The sequence below is a fragment of the Eptatretus burgeri genome, chromosome 11 (assembly GCF_056783735.1).
Source record: "Eptatretus burgeri isolate ZD-2024b chromosome 11, Ebu_testis_v1, whole genome shotgun sequence".
Taxonomy (NCBI): domain Eukaryota; kingdom Metazoa; phylum Chordata; class Myxini; order Myxiniformes; family Myxinidae; genus Eptatretus; species Eptatretus burgeri.
In genome coordinates, this window is record NC_140971.1 from 27898817 (window position 1) to 27914829 (window position 16013).

The 16013-nt window shown below is 44.8% G+C and overlaps 1 protein-coding gene across 6 annotated transcripts in view; it reads left to right on the forward strand.

Moving 5' to 3' along the window:
* LOC147016741 (uncharacterized) overlaps positions 1-16013 on the forward strand; it is a 134082-nt gene that overhangs the window by 32992 nt on the left and 85077 nt on the right. For all 6 annotated transcript variants that reach the window (XM_085845666.1, XM_085845670.1, XM_085845667.1 and 3 more), the window contains 2 exons: positions 678-803; positions 7796-7855. In XM_085845666.1, the coding sequence (XP_085701792.1) occupies positions 678-803; positions 7796-7855 (186 nt within the window). The remainder of the gene's footprint in view (positions 1-677; positions 804-7795; positions 7856-16013) is intronic.

Genomic DNA, 16013 nt, shown 5'->3' on the forward strand with positions numbered 1-16013 from the left:
TGTTCAGTTTGGTCGGACGGCCAGCTCCAGGAAGAGTCTGGGTAGTTCCGTATTCTTTCCATTTCCTAATTATGGAGTCCACTGGACTCATGGGAACGTTAAACACTCTATAAATTGTTTTATACGCTTCCCATGATCTATGCCTCCTCCCAATTATATTTCGGAGTTCTACAGCCAGTTCCTTGGACTTCATGGTTGAGTTTCTACTCTGACATGCACTGTCAACTGTGGGACCTTGTATAGAAAGGTGTGTTTCTTTCTAAATAATGTCCAATCAATTGAATTGGCCACAGGTGGACTCTAATCAAGTTGTGGAGACATCTCAAGGATGATCAAAGGAAATTGGATGCACCTGAGCTCAATTTGGAGTGTCATAGCAAAGGGGTTGAAAACTTACTAATGCAAGACATTTCAGCTTTTCATTTTTAATTAATTTGTAAAACCTCCATTGTTTTTTTTTTTCTGCATAGTATAACGTTCATGGATGGAAGTGAAATGCTTATCAAGTGCACACACACGCACACGCACACGCACACGCACACACACACGCACACACACGACAACACCAGATTCCACCATTGTAATCCTTTCTTTCATCAAACATTTTTTGATTGGGTGGAATTAATATGTGTGCCTTGTTATGTGTTTTATTCATGCCTTATTGTGTGTTTTTACAGCCAGATGAGAAACGAAAGTTTGACGAAATCTTCAACAGCCTGGGACCATTGTCTGGCCTTCTCACAGGCGAGCAAGTCAGACCAGTGCTTCTCAACTCCAACTTGCCCTTAGACCTTCTTGGCCGGGTGTGTTGCATTTTTCAAAAGCAATTGAAGTTGCTGCAATCACAGTCAAACTTAGAATCAGTGCAGATACACTATTTACTAAGGAGCCGTTGTAATACTGTTCGGGGGCCGGGCGTCGGCTGCGAGCACGACCACCAGATGGAGCAGTAGAGTCGGCTCGACCGATCGCCCGGAATTTAGATCGTACCTTTTCGGAAAACTCCGGAAAAGTACGGGTCCCTTTCGGACCGTGAAGAGTCAATATTTCTACCACGTGGTACAGGGTTATTCGCCAATTTTCAAAATACCTAGAGACCACGTGGCGATTTACCGAGTCTCCACACCCTCGACGGCACCCGTATGGAACGAGCCGCTTAGCGTACTCGAACCGTGTGCGATCCGATCGGTTTGATCGCCGAGGTCCGTCAGTCCCAAATATCTCGTTACAATGGCCTGGCTAATTCCCCAACACGCAGCACGCTAAGTCAATGAAGGAATAGACACGAACGAGCTGAAACATTTAACAACAGAGATATTTATTTACAATAGTGTGGGGAAGGAGGGAAGCACGCAAGAGCAGAGTTGAACCGAATATTAATCAATATACGTATATACAGGCAAAAAGCACTTGTACAATTCACTACTTAGCAGACGGGCCCATGGACACACACACGCACACACCCAAAGAATCGGACCAAATGGTCTTTATTCGGACCTCCATCCCGGAGGACAGCCAGGCTGAAGACCACGCACGTGAGCGATGGCGTCAGTGGGAAGAAGCGAGATGAAGGTGAAACAATGCTGGTGTTGTTGTAGTTGTTGTTGGTGTAAATAAATGAAAGGAAAACCCTATCAAAATAACTACGCAGCGCATTTACATTTAATCACCCATTAAACAAGAGACAGGACCCTAACTGAAAACACGTACTTACCGATTTAACTGATATAAAGGACCTGTATGTTGAGTGCGATAGGTTTCCAAACCCGCAACAATACTTCCAATCGTGAAGTTTAATCCTTTTATTCTTCTTGACGTTTGCTGAAGATATTTGAGCTTCACATTAGAGATGTCGAACAGAAGTGTTTTTCTTGTTCTTAATACTTTATTTATCCAACAGCCCTTTGTATAAATGAATGTATTGAAGACAACCTTCAAAATATCAGTTTTGCTTTGGAATGGATGAAATAGTGTCATTTATGCACCATTATGCAGGTAGACCAAGCCGCATATCATTATCCATCATGGTGAAATAACTCAGTTTATCGTATGCTTGCCGTAGTGTCTATCTAGTCTATATTTCGTTCTTGGCAAGTTCTGACATCACTAAAAATGGTCAACCTCGTATAGGAGCCAGTGGTGATGGGTGGGTACGTAAAGCTGGCACTTGCGTCGACATTTAGGCTATAGAAGTGAAAGATCCCATGGTATACCAGCTTTACTTTTTCCAAATTCTCTGCTTGGGGAGAGACTTATCAATACCCTCATCCACAGTAAGGTGGAGTGCTAAAATGTGGATATGGAGCAGGCATGGTGGGCCAAATGCCATTTTGTGATTTCCTTGTATTTTTGTTGTACTGTGTATGTGCCTAATCTACGCAGCCATTGATGCTCACAGTAGGCCAGCGGTAAACCTCGATAAAGGGCTATATTTTATGAGTTTAATCAACCGGCTTTACACAAAGCTACAACAGGTCTCGTATGAAAGATGGTGATCTCAGTAACACATTTAGCCCTGTTGTCCTCATATTTTGGTGTGCGGTCCATGAAATATTCCCATTTGAAGGATACACCCGTCTGAATATGGGACATTTTCACAAAAGCGGGTCAGGTAACGGTAAAGACTGTCCGATAATTTTTATCAAGCATATTGTTACGTTTGAGGGGGGTATGCATTCAAAGGGTAATTAGGATGTTTAATTAGGTATGCCATGCTGTTCGAGTGTACGAGGATCTCGATGTAATAAGTAGCAATTCAGTGGTGATAAGTTGTCTAGTAAATGTCCATTTCTTCAAGGGGGAAATGATAATTGTCACGTAATTAGATGGGGACACGGGATAGGGTAAGTGTGTCTGCGTAAACCCCTTTTAGTATTCTCTGGAGGCTTGCCGTGACGTCACAGGAAAGTGCTGCGGATGGCTCCGCCCCGTGATCACGATTGGCGGAAGGCGACGGCGGAGGGCCAATAAACGGCTCGATTGGAAGTGACGAGGACGGGAGCATAAAAAGGTTCTGTTCGGGGTCGAAAAGGAAGAGGAAGAAGATCGGGACAGAAAGACCGGTTTTTTTGGGGTGGAGGTTGTTGTGCTGGGAGCGTGCTTGTTGTTGCGCTGATTCGCTCTGGGGTTCTGCTGGCTCGGAGTACGGGGTCGAACGGCGGGCGGACCTGCCTCCCTCTCCTGCTCGCAATTTGGCGCCAGAACTGGTTCCCTGGCGGCTGTGAGCAGACTTGAGCCAAGACCAGGAGGTCGACAGCACCATGGTTTCTCCTGCCCCCCTGACGAGAGCAAGGCCAGCTCGTCCGACGTCAATCCAGGGACTGTTGCGTCCACACCACGGTCCATCCTGACCACCAGGAATAGCTACGGTGTGTGTGTGTGTGTGTGTGTGTGTGTGTGTGTGTGTGTATGTGTGTGTGTGTGTGTGTGTGTGTGTGTGTGTGTGTGTGTGTGTGTGTGTGTGTGTGTGTGTGTGTGTGTACCTGGCACCTTAGAGGGTTTGAGATTGGTATATTCATTGGAATTGTCTGTTTTCCCAACGCCCGATCCCACACCATCCCGTCGAATCGCCCCGGATCCCTCTTCTTGCCGAGTCTTGTTATTTCTGGTTGGAGGAATAAACGTTATCAACTCAGTGAAAAGTGACTCGTGCCACCTTCCTCATCCCGTTTGCGGTTGAGCGATTAGAACCGCCATCTTTGGGTTATAAATAAATAAACCGCCTCCATCGTTTCGGCTCATTCTACGTTGGCGGGACTGTTCAAGTCCCGTGGACGTCACAATATATTGCCCAGTCAGTGCAGAGGCCTTATGGTGATCCTGCGTTTCTGACATCATTTGAACATTTTTCTAGGCCTTATAAGGGGTTCAAGCACTATTTCGAGAATATCAAAGAAATTTGATTGTTTTTATTTGTTCTTTACAGTTACCTGACCCACTTTTGTGAAAATGTCCCATATTTGGACCATTGAATATATCAAGTGGTGTCATCGCTTCCAAGGATATTCAGAAGTCTTTGTTGTCTGTCCACAACCTGGGGAAAAGACAGATGGAAGAGTGCATCACAGAATCTCTTTGCACTGGGGGGCAGAGAAGCATGTACCAGCCAATCCCAAAATCCAAACTCAAAACGTTTTCGATTTCCAAAAAGAAAACAAAAATCCTGATTTTGGGTCAGAAAGCATTGGTTGCAATCAACCCGGAAATGGTTTTCCGCCGTGCTTTGCTATTGACTCAAGTCCGCCCTGACCTGAACATGAAGCACGTCCTGTGCTATCCCATTACGTATGTTCCGACATCTATCTTTCATGAAGATGGAGCTCCACGGAAGAACACCAAAGCGGAACTAGGGCATATTCTCGAGGGCCTAGTCGATGAAGAGCACGAAAACACTGCTAGTGATAACCAACATCGCAGCGTGTACATCAGGGATGCTATGGCTGAACTCCATATCCTGGGTGGAAATGGTGGTACGTTTGGTAACTTGGCGCAGTGTTACCTAAACCAGTTGCTTCATTGCATCAAAATACACCACACCCTCATCGACGTCTTCGACCAATATCATGATGTCAATTCTGTGAAGACAGACGAAAGAACGAGACGCCTTGCTGTTGCTGGTGGATCCCGAAGCTACAAAGTCATTGCTGGACGCCCAGTACCACAATGGACGAAATTCATGGCTCTATCATCAAACAAATCCACCTTGACACACTTCATCTGTAGTCACGTCACGCAACATGCACCAGCAGCAAAAGAACTTTCAGATCACCAAGAAAAGTGGATCTATTTGGCTGGTGGCTTCTCTGATGGTTCGCTTCCAGCATGCCTTTCATCTGCAGGAATGTATCATGACAGTCAACTTGCATCAATGCAGGAAGAGGCAGATTCTCGGATATTTCTTCATGTGAAGCATGCCGATGATGAGTTCAGACGTAACAATGTGCGTGGGTCCATTACAATCAAATCAGCAGACACTGATGTGCTTGTCTTAGCAGACCACTACTTTCCACAGTTGCGGGACACTGCCGAAATATGGATAGAGAAAAGATCAGCAGGATGCAAGCTTATCCCGGTCCATCAGATATGTTACAGCTTGCTTCCAGAAATGTGTACCCGGCTTCCTGCGTATCATGCCCTGACAGGATGTGACTCTGTATCAGCATTCTTCAGCTATGGTAAAAAGAAAGCATGGAAAGCTATGAAGACACTGCATCTTCAGAATAATGGTCCACACCTCGAAGTCCTCGCCACTGACTATCTCCAGGAGGCAGTGGCTGCGTCAAGACATTTAGTCAGTGCCATGTATGATTCTCAAGAGAAATATATGGATGCACACACAAATTTGAATGATCTTCGGGAGAAACTCGCAGCGACCAAAGATGTCCCAGTGCATAAGTTGCCTCCGTCCCAACCAGCTTTTCTCGAACATGTGAAGAGATCAATTCACCAAACCTGAGTATGGATGAATGCCCACCTGGCAAATCCAGAAATTCCCACACCAGAGGGTCGTGGATGGTACAGAGGAGAAGGTGTGCTGCATCCCACATTGTTTGATGGACCCACATCAGCAGAGATGGTAGATGGTCTTGTGTATTCATGCCATGGTACTGAACCATGTACCAACAGCTGCAGCTGCTCACAAGACAGTTTGCCTTGCACTAACGAGTGCATGTGTGCCACCAGTGACAGGCAGTGTGGCAACGAACTGTCATGTGGTGACCAAAATGACACGGACAGTGATTGTTGAACATATTTAGGGCACTCGCTCAAAATACATGTTTTAGTTCATTTCTCGTAGAACATTGTGTATTGGTGTAACATAGTTATCACATCACTTTGGCAAACTTCAGTCACTATATCGTATAATTTGCTAGTAGAAATTTGTTTCAAAATATTCTCATTATATTGATATGGTAAACTGAATACATATAAAACAAAGAAAAAATATGACAATTGGCAGATGTTTGTTTCTGTAGTTGATGATTTTCAAAGTTTGCGGTCCAGAAATTACGTCTTTTTTCTATTAAAAGCACTCAAATGTACATATATTTATCTAGAAGTATTCCATTAAGTAACTAGTAGTATTCCCCTGTTCATTCTGCACATTTCAATACCAATCATGTAAAAATAGGGCGCATTGCTTTGTAGTTATGGCTCATTCACTGATTTTCGGAAATGGTCAAAATTTTATAATGGGGGTATCCTTCAGGTGTGAATATTTCATGGGCTGCACACCAAAAAATGAGGACAACAGGGCAAAATGAGTTCCTGAGATCCCCATCTTTCAAATGAGACCTCTTGTAGCTTTGTGTCAAGCCGGTTGATTGAGTACCAAAAAATCTGACCTATACCGCTGGCCTACAGCAACTCCTGTTTTTTGTGGGTGCATGGATGTGTATGAACCACATTTCATGCATAGCAGTAGCCGTGGAAGAGGCACTTCACAACAATCTGTTTTGTATAGCTCGTGGAAGAGCAAGAACACAGAACCGAACAGTTAAAACAGTGCAAAGTGGGTGGGGGGGGGGGGGAACTGTAGAAACAGAATAAAATATTAATCCCTCCTCACTGCAATCTCATTTCCTAACTGGTGATGTGGCAGACGACGCTTGTTGCTAACAGGTCGTACAGGATTTTCTGTTTTGGGACTCGACCTGTTCTTGCTGCCTCATCAAGTTAGGGGGTTTGTGGGTGTTTGTGTTGTGTGTATACATATACATATACATACATACATCTGCAGCTGTTGCCTGCCTATCTGAAGGATGAGGGATGCTATGACTGAGGGTGGAGTCATCAGCAAAAAGATAAGGAGGGTTTTCCAGAGAATCAGATCATTGATGAGGATGAGAAACAGGGCCCAAGACACAACCTTGGGGCATGTCAGTTACGACAAGGAGAAGAGATGAGATGAGAGGATCCGATTGAGAACCACATGCTGACTGTGAGAATGGAGTAAGTCTGAGCCATAAGAAGAGGTGGCCTTTTGGATGCCATAGTCTAAGAGTTTTGAGAGCAAGGCAGGGTGCCAAGCTGTGTCAAATTCTCAAGCTATCTCCAGAGAGATGGCCCTGATCTCTGGTCTGAGATTCAGGACCTCCATCCATTGTTGGAAGAGCGGAAGCAGTATCTCTGAGGTGGAGTGAGTGCGTCAGAAACTAAACTGTTGGTCTGAGATTAGGCTGTTGGAGAAAAGTAATGATTTGATGTGAAATGTAGATGATGGATTCCATGACTTTGCTAAAAATGGGAAGTAAGCTTATGGGCCTGTAGTTAAGAGGATTTTTTGTGCCCTTTTGTGTAATGCTTTGTTGTTAACTGACTTCCAATATTACTACCATCAGTGCATTACCTCCTATCCTCTGTTGCCCCACTCTTCCATTATCTTCAACTTTGTATTTATAAGCGTGTTGAGGTTGGGGGGTAAAGTGTTGGTTGGGGTTCGGAAAGAAGTTATTTAATCTTTTTTTTTTTGAGCTTCCAGATTAAAACAGTGTTATCAATATCTCTCCATACTGCACTACATTCACTGTTTTTTTTGTTTTGCTAATGAAGTCTCAAGGCAAAAAACAGTGTTGTCCAAGACAGATCATAAATTGCTCTCAAACTTGTGCACATCTCAAACATGATCATTGCGTATGTCCCCTTTTTGTAATTGTCCATGGTAATACCCTTGAGAGATTTTTATATCTCATCCTAATCCTAAATACCTAATCTTTCCTTTATTTGCATCCAACAAACATGAAATCATATATTGTATATGTTATATTCATAATTTGCAAATCTTGGTAATTTCCAGGTATGGGATCTGAGTGATATTGATCGTGATGGACACCTTGACAAAGATGAATTTGCAGTGGTATGTAAAAAGAAACATTAATATGATTTATTTATAACAATTGCATCGATGTATTTCACGCAACAGTCTTCCTCCTTCAGCTTTGTCTGCACAGAACTATCATGTTTTTCTCCGCAACCGCTTGTTGGATGCTTATATTTTGTGTATTTTATCTATGTACAGTACAGTACTCACAATTTTTTTAAACTATAAAAGCATTGGGGTTGACTTGTGGTGCATAGATAAAGGGGTCTGCGTCAGAGTGGCGACCTGTCCAGGAGTGTGCCCAATAGCCCAGGAGACTGCCTAGGCAGCACCAATGCTCTGCACAGAGTATGGGCCCAATGGATGGATGGATAAAGGGGTGTAAATTGTTTTGACCTGGGCATTAGTAAAGATGGAGTTGGAGTGATATATATATATATATATGTGTGTATATATATAATTTTTTTTTAATTGGTTAAGTCTCAGGCTCGTGGAAGTGTAATATGATTGAGGTATTTGTAACTGGATGGACATTGGACACGCACAGAAAAGGAAGCAAATAAACTTGTAGTATAGATCGGCACTGACAAACTGGAGTCAGTTCAAGTAAAATGGAGCTCGACTGGATTGATGTCAGAAATAGTGCCATTGCATGGATGATTTGAAAACTTGTCAGAAAAAAGTATGAGTGAATGAATTTATGGAGATTTTTCTGGAGACAGGTGACAAACAGAACAAATTGATGAATGTGGACACAGTATGAATGTTGTGAAAGATCATTCCATAAATGACCAACTACAACAACCCCTGTGGAGAGGTATGCAGCTTGTCGATCTAAGTAAGCATCCGTCTTGGACCATTGTTTCTCGGTTTAGAAATGCCTTTTTATGCCAACTCGTGCACCCACTCCCGAATGGGAGCGGCAGGAAGAGTCATCTTGTTATCCTCTCTGGGGTACATAGATTACAGGAGATTTAGGCTCAGGTCCGTTATTCTGTGGTCGATACGATAAGCAGAGAATGCCTCAAGAATGTCAGGATTCCTCCAAATTTCTTTCATTTTAGTGTTAAACAGCAGTAGCAACTATTTAAAAAGGTAATAATATGTGTTTGTGGTTTATAATCTTTTTTTATTTCTGGTAGGCTTGCCCCACAAACACCATGATAAGCTATTTGTACACGTTGACACAGCGTTTGTTCAAGGAGGAAAAACTTCTTCGGGAGCAGGGATATTATTGGTAGTAATATTGCTTTGGAATAATATTAATGTTGTTCGAGGACGGACGAGGCTCACTGGGTGGTCGCCAGACATGCCCCTCCCCGAGCATGCAGGAACACTCGAATGGTTCCTCCTTGCATGCGCAAACACTCATATGGACTGGTGGTCACCAGCGATCTTGCCACTCCTTCATGCATGCAAATGTTCCTCTGTACTTCTGAGGTGCAGAAGCATTATCCCATGTGACAAATGTGGGAGTGCAGGGAAGGAAGAATGGGGGGAGGTAATTTGACCAGTCCGGAGGATGAATTGTTTCTAGTAGTGAAGGATTCGTTATTATGTATAGGATTTGACTGAGGTTGGTGATGATTTGGAGGCTTCTGATACCGGGATGGATGGACTGATGAACAGATGGTTGATTGTGGATAATAAAAGAATGAGGGGTCGGAATGGTGAGGGACGGATAAACAGTTGGATCGAATGTTGTGGTTGTCGTTGATCAGTGCCCCAGACGAGTTAACTTCTGGTCTTGGGGGATTTCAATGCATCGACTGGAACTGATAGGGATGGTTATGAGGTTTGTGTTGGTCCCCATGGGTCAGGAACTATGAACCAGAATAGCACTAAGTTCCTTGACTTTGCAAGAAGTCATGGACTTAGGGTGGCTGGTTCATGGTTTCAGCGACCACAAGCTCATCGCTGGACTTGGTATTCCAACGCTGGCGGTGTGGCAAAGGAGATTAACCATGTCCTCATTGACGGTCGTTGGAGGATGATCCAGAACTGCAGGGTCTACCGGAGTGCTCAGTTCCTCAATACTGACCACAGGCTTGTTGTAGCAACTCTAAAGCTGCACCTTAAATCCTGGAGAATTGTACCATCCCAGCCTAGGCTGGATGTTGCCAAGCTCAGGGATGAGAGAGTAGCTGAGGAGTTTGCGAACAGGCTGAGTGGACACTTGGGGGGGGGGGGTCTGGGTGCTTTGGGGGGTCCTGAAGAGTTGTGGAGTGCCTTCAAGACCACCGTCCTTGATGTTACCGGTGGATGTCTTGGAGTTCACCGCAGGGCAAAGAAGAATTTTGTCTCTCAAGGGACACTGGATACCATTGACCAGAGTCGCAGGGCCAGGCTGAATGGCAGAGCTGAGCTGTTCAGGGAGCTGAGGCGTAAAACTGTACGTGCACTGAGGGTGGACAAGGAGGCCTATGTGCAAGGAATCTGTGAGAGGGTAGAGCATCACCTGTGGACAGATGATTCTCGTCCCACTTACAGGGGAATTCGCGCATTACGTTCATCCAAGCCCATCCCTCGGAGCACTGCAGTTCGAGCAGAGAGTGGTAGGCTCTTGACAGAGGAGTCTGAAGTGAAGGCCCGCTGGGTCGGTTACTTTGAGCGGTTGTACCAGGCTGATCCCCCAGCTGTCGAGTTCGACGTCAAGGGTGTTACAATCCCTGTTGCTGACCCTCGAATCAACTGTGGTCCACCTTCGCTTGTGGAAACACGGGCTGCGGTGAACCAGTTGAAACGGGGCAAAGCTCCAGGGATCTGTGGCATCCATGCCGAACTTCTCAAGGCTGGTGGAAATGCTGCACTCGTGTCGTTGCATGCAGTTTTGTGCTCTGCCTGGAACACAGGCATCATCCCAATTGACTGGAAGAGGGGCCTTGTTGTCCCTCTCTGGAAAGGGAAGGGTGATCGCCAAGACTGCAACAACTACCAAGGGGTGACGCTGCTCTCAGTGCCGGGGAAGATCTTTGCTCGGATAATTATTGATAGGGTTCGCCACCATCTGCTTGAGCACCAGCGTCCAGAGCAGTCAGGCTTTACACCAAAGAGGTCAACGATTGACCGTATCCTTGCCCTTCGTGTCCTCACCGAACACAGACGAGAGTTTCGGCAGGGGCTGCTTGCAGCCTATGTTGATCTCTGTAAAGCGTTCGATTCAGTGAATCGGGATGTCCTCTGGAGGATTCTTGGTCTTCGTGGGGTGCCACCAAAACTGATCGATCTTATGTCTGAACTCTACTCTGGTATTGAGAGTGCTGTGAAGTGTGGTGGTACCATCTCTGACTCATTTCCAGTTGTTACTGGAGTTCGTCAGGGATGTGTACTTGCCCCCACACTTTTCAGCACTTGTATGGACTGGATTTTAGGGAGGATGTCGGAGAGATCAAGTTGCGGTGCATCGTTTGGGAATGTCAAGATCTCGGACGTTGATTTTGCAGATGATGCAGTCATCTTTGCGGAGACTTTAGACATCCTTTTGGGGGCCCTCGAGGTGCTGAATGAGGAGTCGGAGCCGCTGGGATTACGGGTTTCTTGGGTCAAAACGAAGATCCAGGCTTTCGGTGACATCTTGGATGCTGCTGTCCTGTCTGTGTCTGTTTGTGGTGAGGATGTTGAGGTCGTGGACAGATTCACTTACCTTGGCAGTGATATTCATGTCTCTGCTGGCTGCGAGTCTTAGGTCAATCGACATCTGGGTCGGGCCTGGGGAGTCATGGATTCACTGGATCATGGGGTGTGGCGCTGCCGGTACCTGTGCGGGAGGACGAAAGTCTGAGTCTTCAGGTCCTTGGTACTTCCAGTCTTGTTCTATGGGTGCGAGACTTGGACTCTGACCAAGGATCTGAGACGGAGACTTAATTCCTTTGGTACCAGGTGTCTTCGGAGAATCCTTGGCTATCGCTGGTCAGATTTTGTGTCCAACGAGCGGTTGCTGAGAGAGACTCGGTTGAGATTTGTTACCTGCATAGTCCATGAGCGTCAGTTGCGGCTGTATGGACATGTGGCTCGTTTTCCTGACGCTGATCCTGCTCACCAGATTCTCTCAGCGAGGGAGTCTCATGAGTGGAGGAGGCCAGTGGGCCGACCACGTGCCTCATGGTTGCAGCAGGTTGACCATCATCTCAAGGAGATGGGGATGGGCCTGGCATCTGCCTGGGGGATGGCCAGACGGAGGCCCCTGGAGTACCGGCGGAAAGTGGACGCAGCGACGCGCTGTTCTGGCACATGCTCCCATACCTGACCTGACCTGACCTGACCTGGGTTGTGGGATTAAAAGAAAGACTGATGGATTGAAAGAGGGATTGATGGATTGAGATTGTTGAAGCGGATTGATCGTGGATTGAGAAGTTTGAAAGTGGAAAGAGAAGGGGAAGATTATACTGGGGACGAAACTGGCCAATCTCACAACTCATTCACCCCAATCCCCTGGACAAGGGGCAAGGATCTACCGCCACACAAACTAATGAAATAATTGTCTGGGGAATTCCTACGTGTTCCTCGATGTTCTACCTGGGGTGAATTCCCACAACTGCAACAATATTATGCTAGTATCATAATTATTGTTCTTACCCTCGGCCGAAGGAGAGGGTATTGTGTTTGGGACCGTTTGCTTGTTTGTTTGTTTGTCTGTCTGTCTGTCTGTTTGTTTGTCTGCACTGAACTATCGTGTTTTTCTCTGCAACCGCTTGTTGGATTGAGACAAAATTTTCAACATAGGTGTGACTGCTCAGGTCGAATGTTTTGATCATAATTATGATGTCATAGGCCACGTGGGGTGGCAGCCATGTCGGAAAAACGGAAAACTTTGAACCTCTATATCTGTGAAACTGCACCAAGGCAAAAATTGAAACTTGGCACGTAAGAAGTACTCCTCATGGGGAATAAGTATGATTTTTAATGACGTCAGAGGTGCCTTCGTTATGATGTCATAATTGCATATGTAGAATGCTACATCTGATCAGTATAAACATTTTTGAGGGTCATCTCGGGATAAAATGGTCCACAGAAAATTTTTTTGATGACATCATTGATCACGTGATTCGGCGCCATATTGTTAAAAAAAAAAAAACCTTCAAAAATCTTCTTCTCTGAAGTGGCTGAACGGATCAAGGGGAAACTACACATATGACCGCCTATCCATGAGGAACAAAAGATTCACAAAAATGTCATCGGTCACATGATTTGGAAGCCATATTGTATTTACCCTGAAACCTATAAAAAATCTCCTCCTCCAGAATGGCTGGACAGATCAAGTGGAAGCTTCACACACATGTTCCCCAAGCCTTGAATGAACAAGTTTGTGAAGGAATAATTGATGGGTCATATGGTTTGGCAGCCATATTGGATTGATGAAAAATATTAAATAATGTTTTCTCTGGAAACGCTGAATGAATTGACATGAAACTTCACAATTATAATCTAGTGGTGATGGGGAATACATGTTTTAAATTTCAACTTGATCGGACACGTGGTCTGACAGCCACAATTATTTAATATTTTGATCTGGGTTCTTTTTGAATTCTTTTAATTTATTGTTTTTTAATATTTTTTTTGAATAAGGCTCACTTGGCTTTGCCTGGATGGGTTTGAGGGTAGATTTTTTTTTTTTGATGATGTCATTGGTGCCTGAAATTGAATCTTATCCAGGTTCCTCCTGATGACTTCATCTTTCCTTTTGCTTGTTCGAGTTCCTTCTGATGACTCCAATGCAGGACTGTACCTATTTGGTCTTCCATTTGATCTGAATTGAATTTATTGTATTCCAGTTCTAAACACCACACAAAACAATTTTGGTGAGGGTCTGCAATCTCTGATTGCTAAGCCTGGTGTTGGCGCAGTGGTTAGGGCAGCGGCTTGGGATCCAAAAGGTCCTGAGTTCAAGCCCCGTTGGGCCACTGAATTAATACACCAGGGGGTTGACTCAGCCTGTCATCCTTCCGAGGTGGGCGAAGTGAGTACCAGTGTACTGGGCCGGTGTATACCCCGGTTAAAATAGGTGTACCATATCCCTGTGTCGTAAGAGGCGACCAGGGTTGCGTCAGGAAGGGCATCCGGCGTAAAAACATGTGCCAAATCACTATGCGGATCATACGGATGATCCGCTGTGGCGACCCCGAACGGGAGCAGCCGAAAGAAGAAGAAGAAGAAGAAGAAGAGGAGTCTGCAATCTCTGATTGCTCTTTCTAGTTACCCTCGCCAAAGGATTCGGAGAGGGCATTGCAATTGGGTCCGTTTGTTACCCCGACTTTTGATTCTGTCAATAGGAGGGGCTTTCAAATTATTTTCTCCTCCTCCTCCTCCTCACATTTACGTCATTGCTGTGATTGGTCATCAGACCATCCACGAGATCAACCAATCACAGCTCAAGTGCTTCAGAGCTCCTGTTGATCATAGTGCCCAGGCACGTGGTCGGTCCGTCTTCACCGTTTAAACAGTCACGCACAATGGACATGTCTTCGTTTGGACATGTCTTCATTAAGATATGGATAGATTTGTGCTTCTGTCATCTTTAACTGCAATTTCACCTTACATTGTGTCGTCAAGCTCACAGGAATTTGTATCTACATTTATTTTATCGAAGAAATCGATGTCATGACATACAAGGGGTGGGGGTCGCGCATAGTCGCCGTCTTGTTATGTTTGGTAATCGGCTGCGCAAGTATCAACATCATATAGGAATCGACTTTTATTTGACACCCGATCATTCATGGGATTCATTCTTGTTATATTTGGTAATCGGCTATGTAAGTATTATCAACATAATTTGGTAATCAGCTTTCATTCAACTTCGGGAGTCATTCATGGTATTTAGCTTCTTTGTCTGTCTGTCTGTCTGTCCGCACAGAACTTTCGTGTTTTTCTCCGCAACCACTTGTCGGATTGAGACGAAATGTTCACCATTGGTGTGACTACTCATGTAGAATGTTTTAATGATAATTATGACATCATAGGTCATGTGGTGTGGCAGTCATATTGGAAAAACGGAAAAAAAAACTTTGGACCTCTGTATCTCTGAAACCACACCAAGGAAAAAATTGAAACTTGGCACTTGGCAGGTATTCCTCATGGGGAATAAGTGTGGTTTTTTATGACATCATAGGCGCCCTCATTATGATGTGATAATTGCATATGTAGAACGCTGCATCCAATCAGTGTGAAAATTTTTGAGGGTCATCTAGGGATAAAAAAAAAATAGCCTGGATGTGTTGGCGTTGTGGTTAGGGTAGCGGCTTGGGATCCAAAAGGTCCTGTGATCAAGCCCCATTGGCCGCTTGAATTAATACACTCTAGGAGGTTGCCTCAGCCTGTCATCCTTCCGTGGTCGGCGAAGTGAGTACCAGTGTACTGGGCCCGGTGTATGCCCCAGTTAAAATAGGTGTACCATATCCCTGTGTCGTAAGAGCCGACCAGGGTTACGTCAGGAAGAGCATCCGGCGTAAAACCTGTGCCAAATCAGTATGCGGATCATAACGGATGATCCGCTGTGGCGACCCCTAGCGGGAGCACCCAAAAGAAAAAGAAGATCTAGGGATAAAATGGTCCATAGAAAAAAAAAATCATGACATCATCAGTCCCGTGATTTGGCAGCCATATTGTTTAAATATAAAAACCTTCAAAAATCTTTTTCTCTGAAGTGGCTGGACAGATTGAGGTGAAACTTTACATGTATGACTGCCTGTCCATGAGGAACAAAAGGTTCACACATGTGATGCCATTTATTTTATCGAAGCCCAGTCACATGGTTTCGTAGCCTTATTGGATTTACCCTATAACCTATAAATAAAAAATACACTACTCAAAAGAAGTCCTGGTGAGGGTTTCCAATCTCTGATTGCTCTTTTTCTTGTTGCTTTTGTTATTAGAAGTGGCCTTGGGAAAAATGCCACGATTAGCTATCTTAACATGGATTTTGCCCAAGGTATAAAACCCCCTTGGAGAAGGGGGCAAATGAGGTCGCCACAACCTTCATCGTGTGACCCTTAATCTTCCTGTCAAGTTTGCTTTAGATTAGATAAATAACGACCGAATGTATCATGGTCAAAAATACTGAGACACAGACAGACAGACAGACAGACAGACAGACAGACAGACAGACAGACAGACAGACAGACAGACAGACAGACAGACAGACAGACAGACAGACAGACAGACAGACACCAAATTGTGTATTTTAGTATGAAGAGATTAA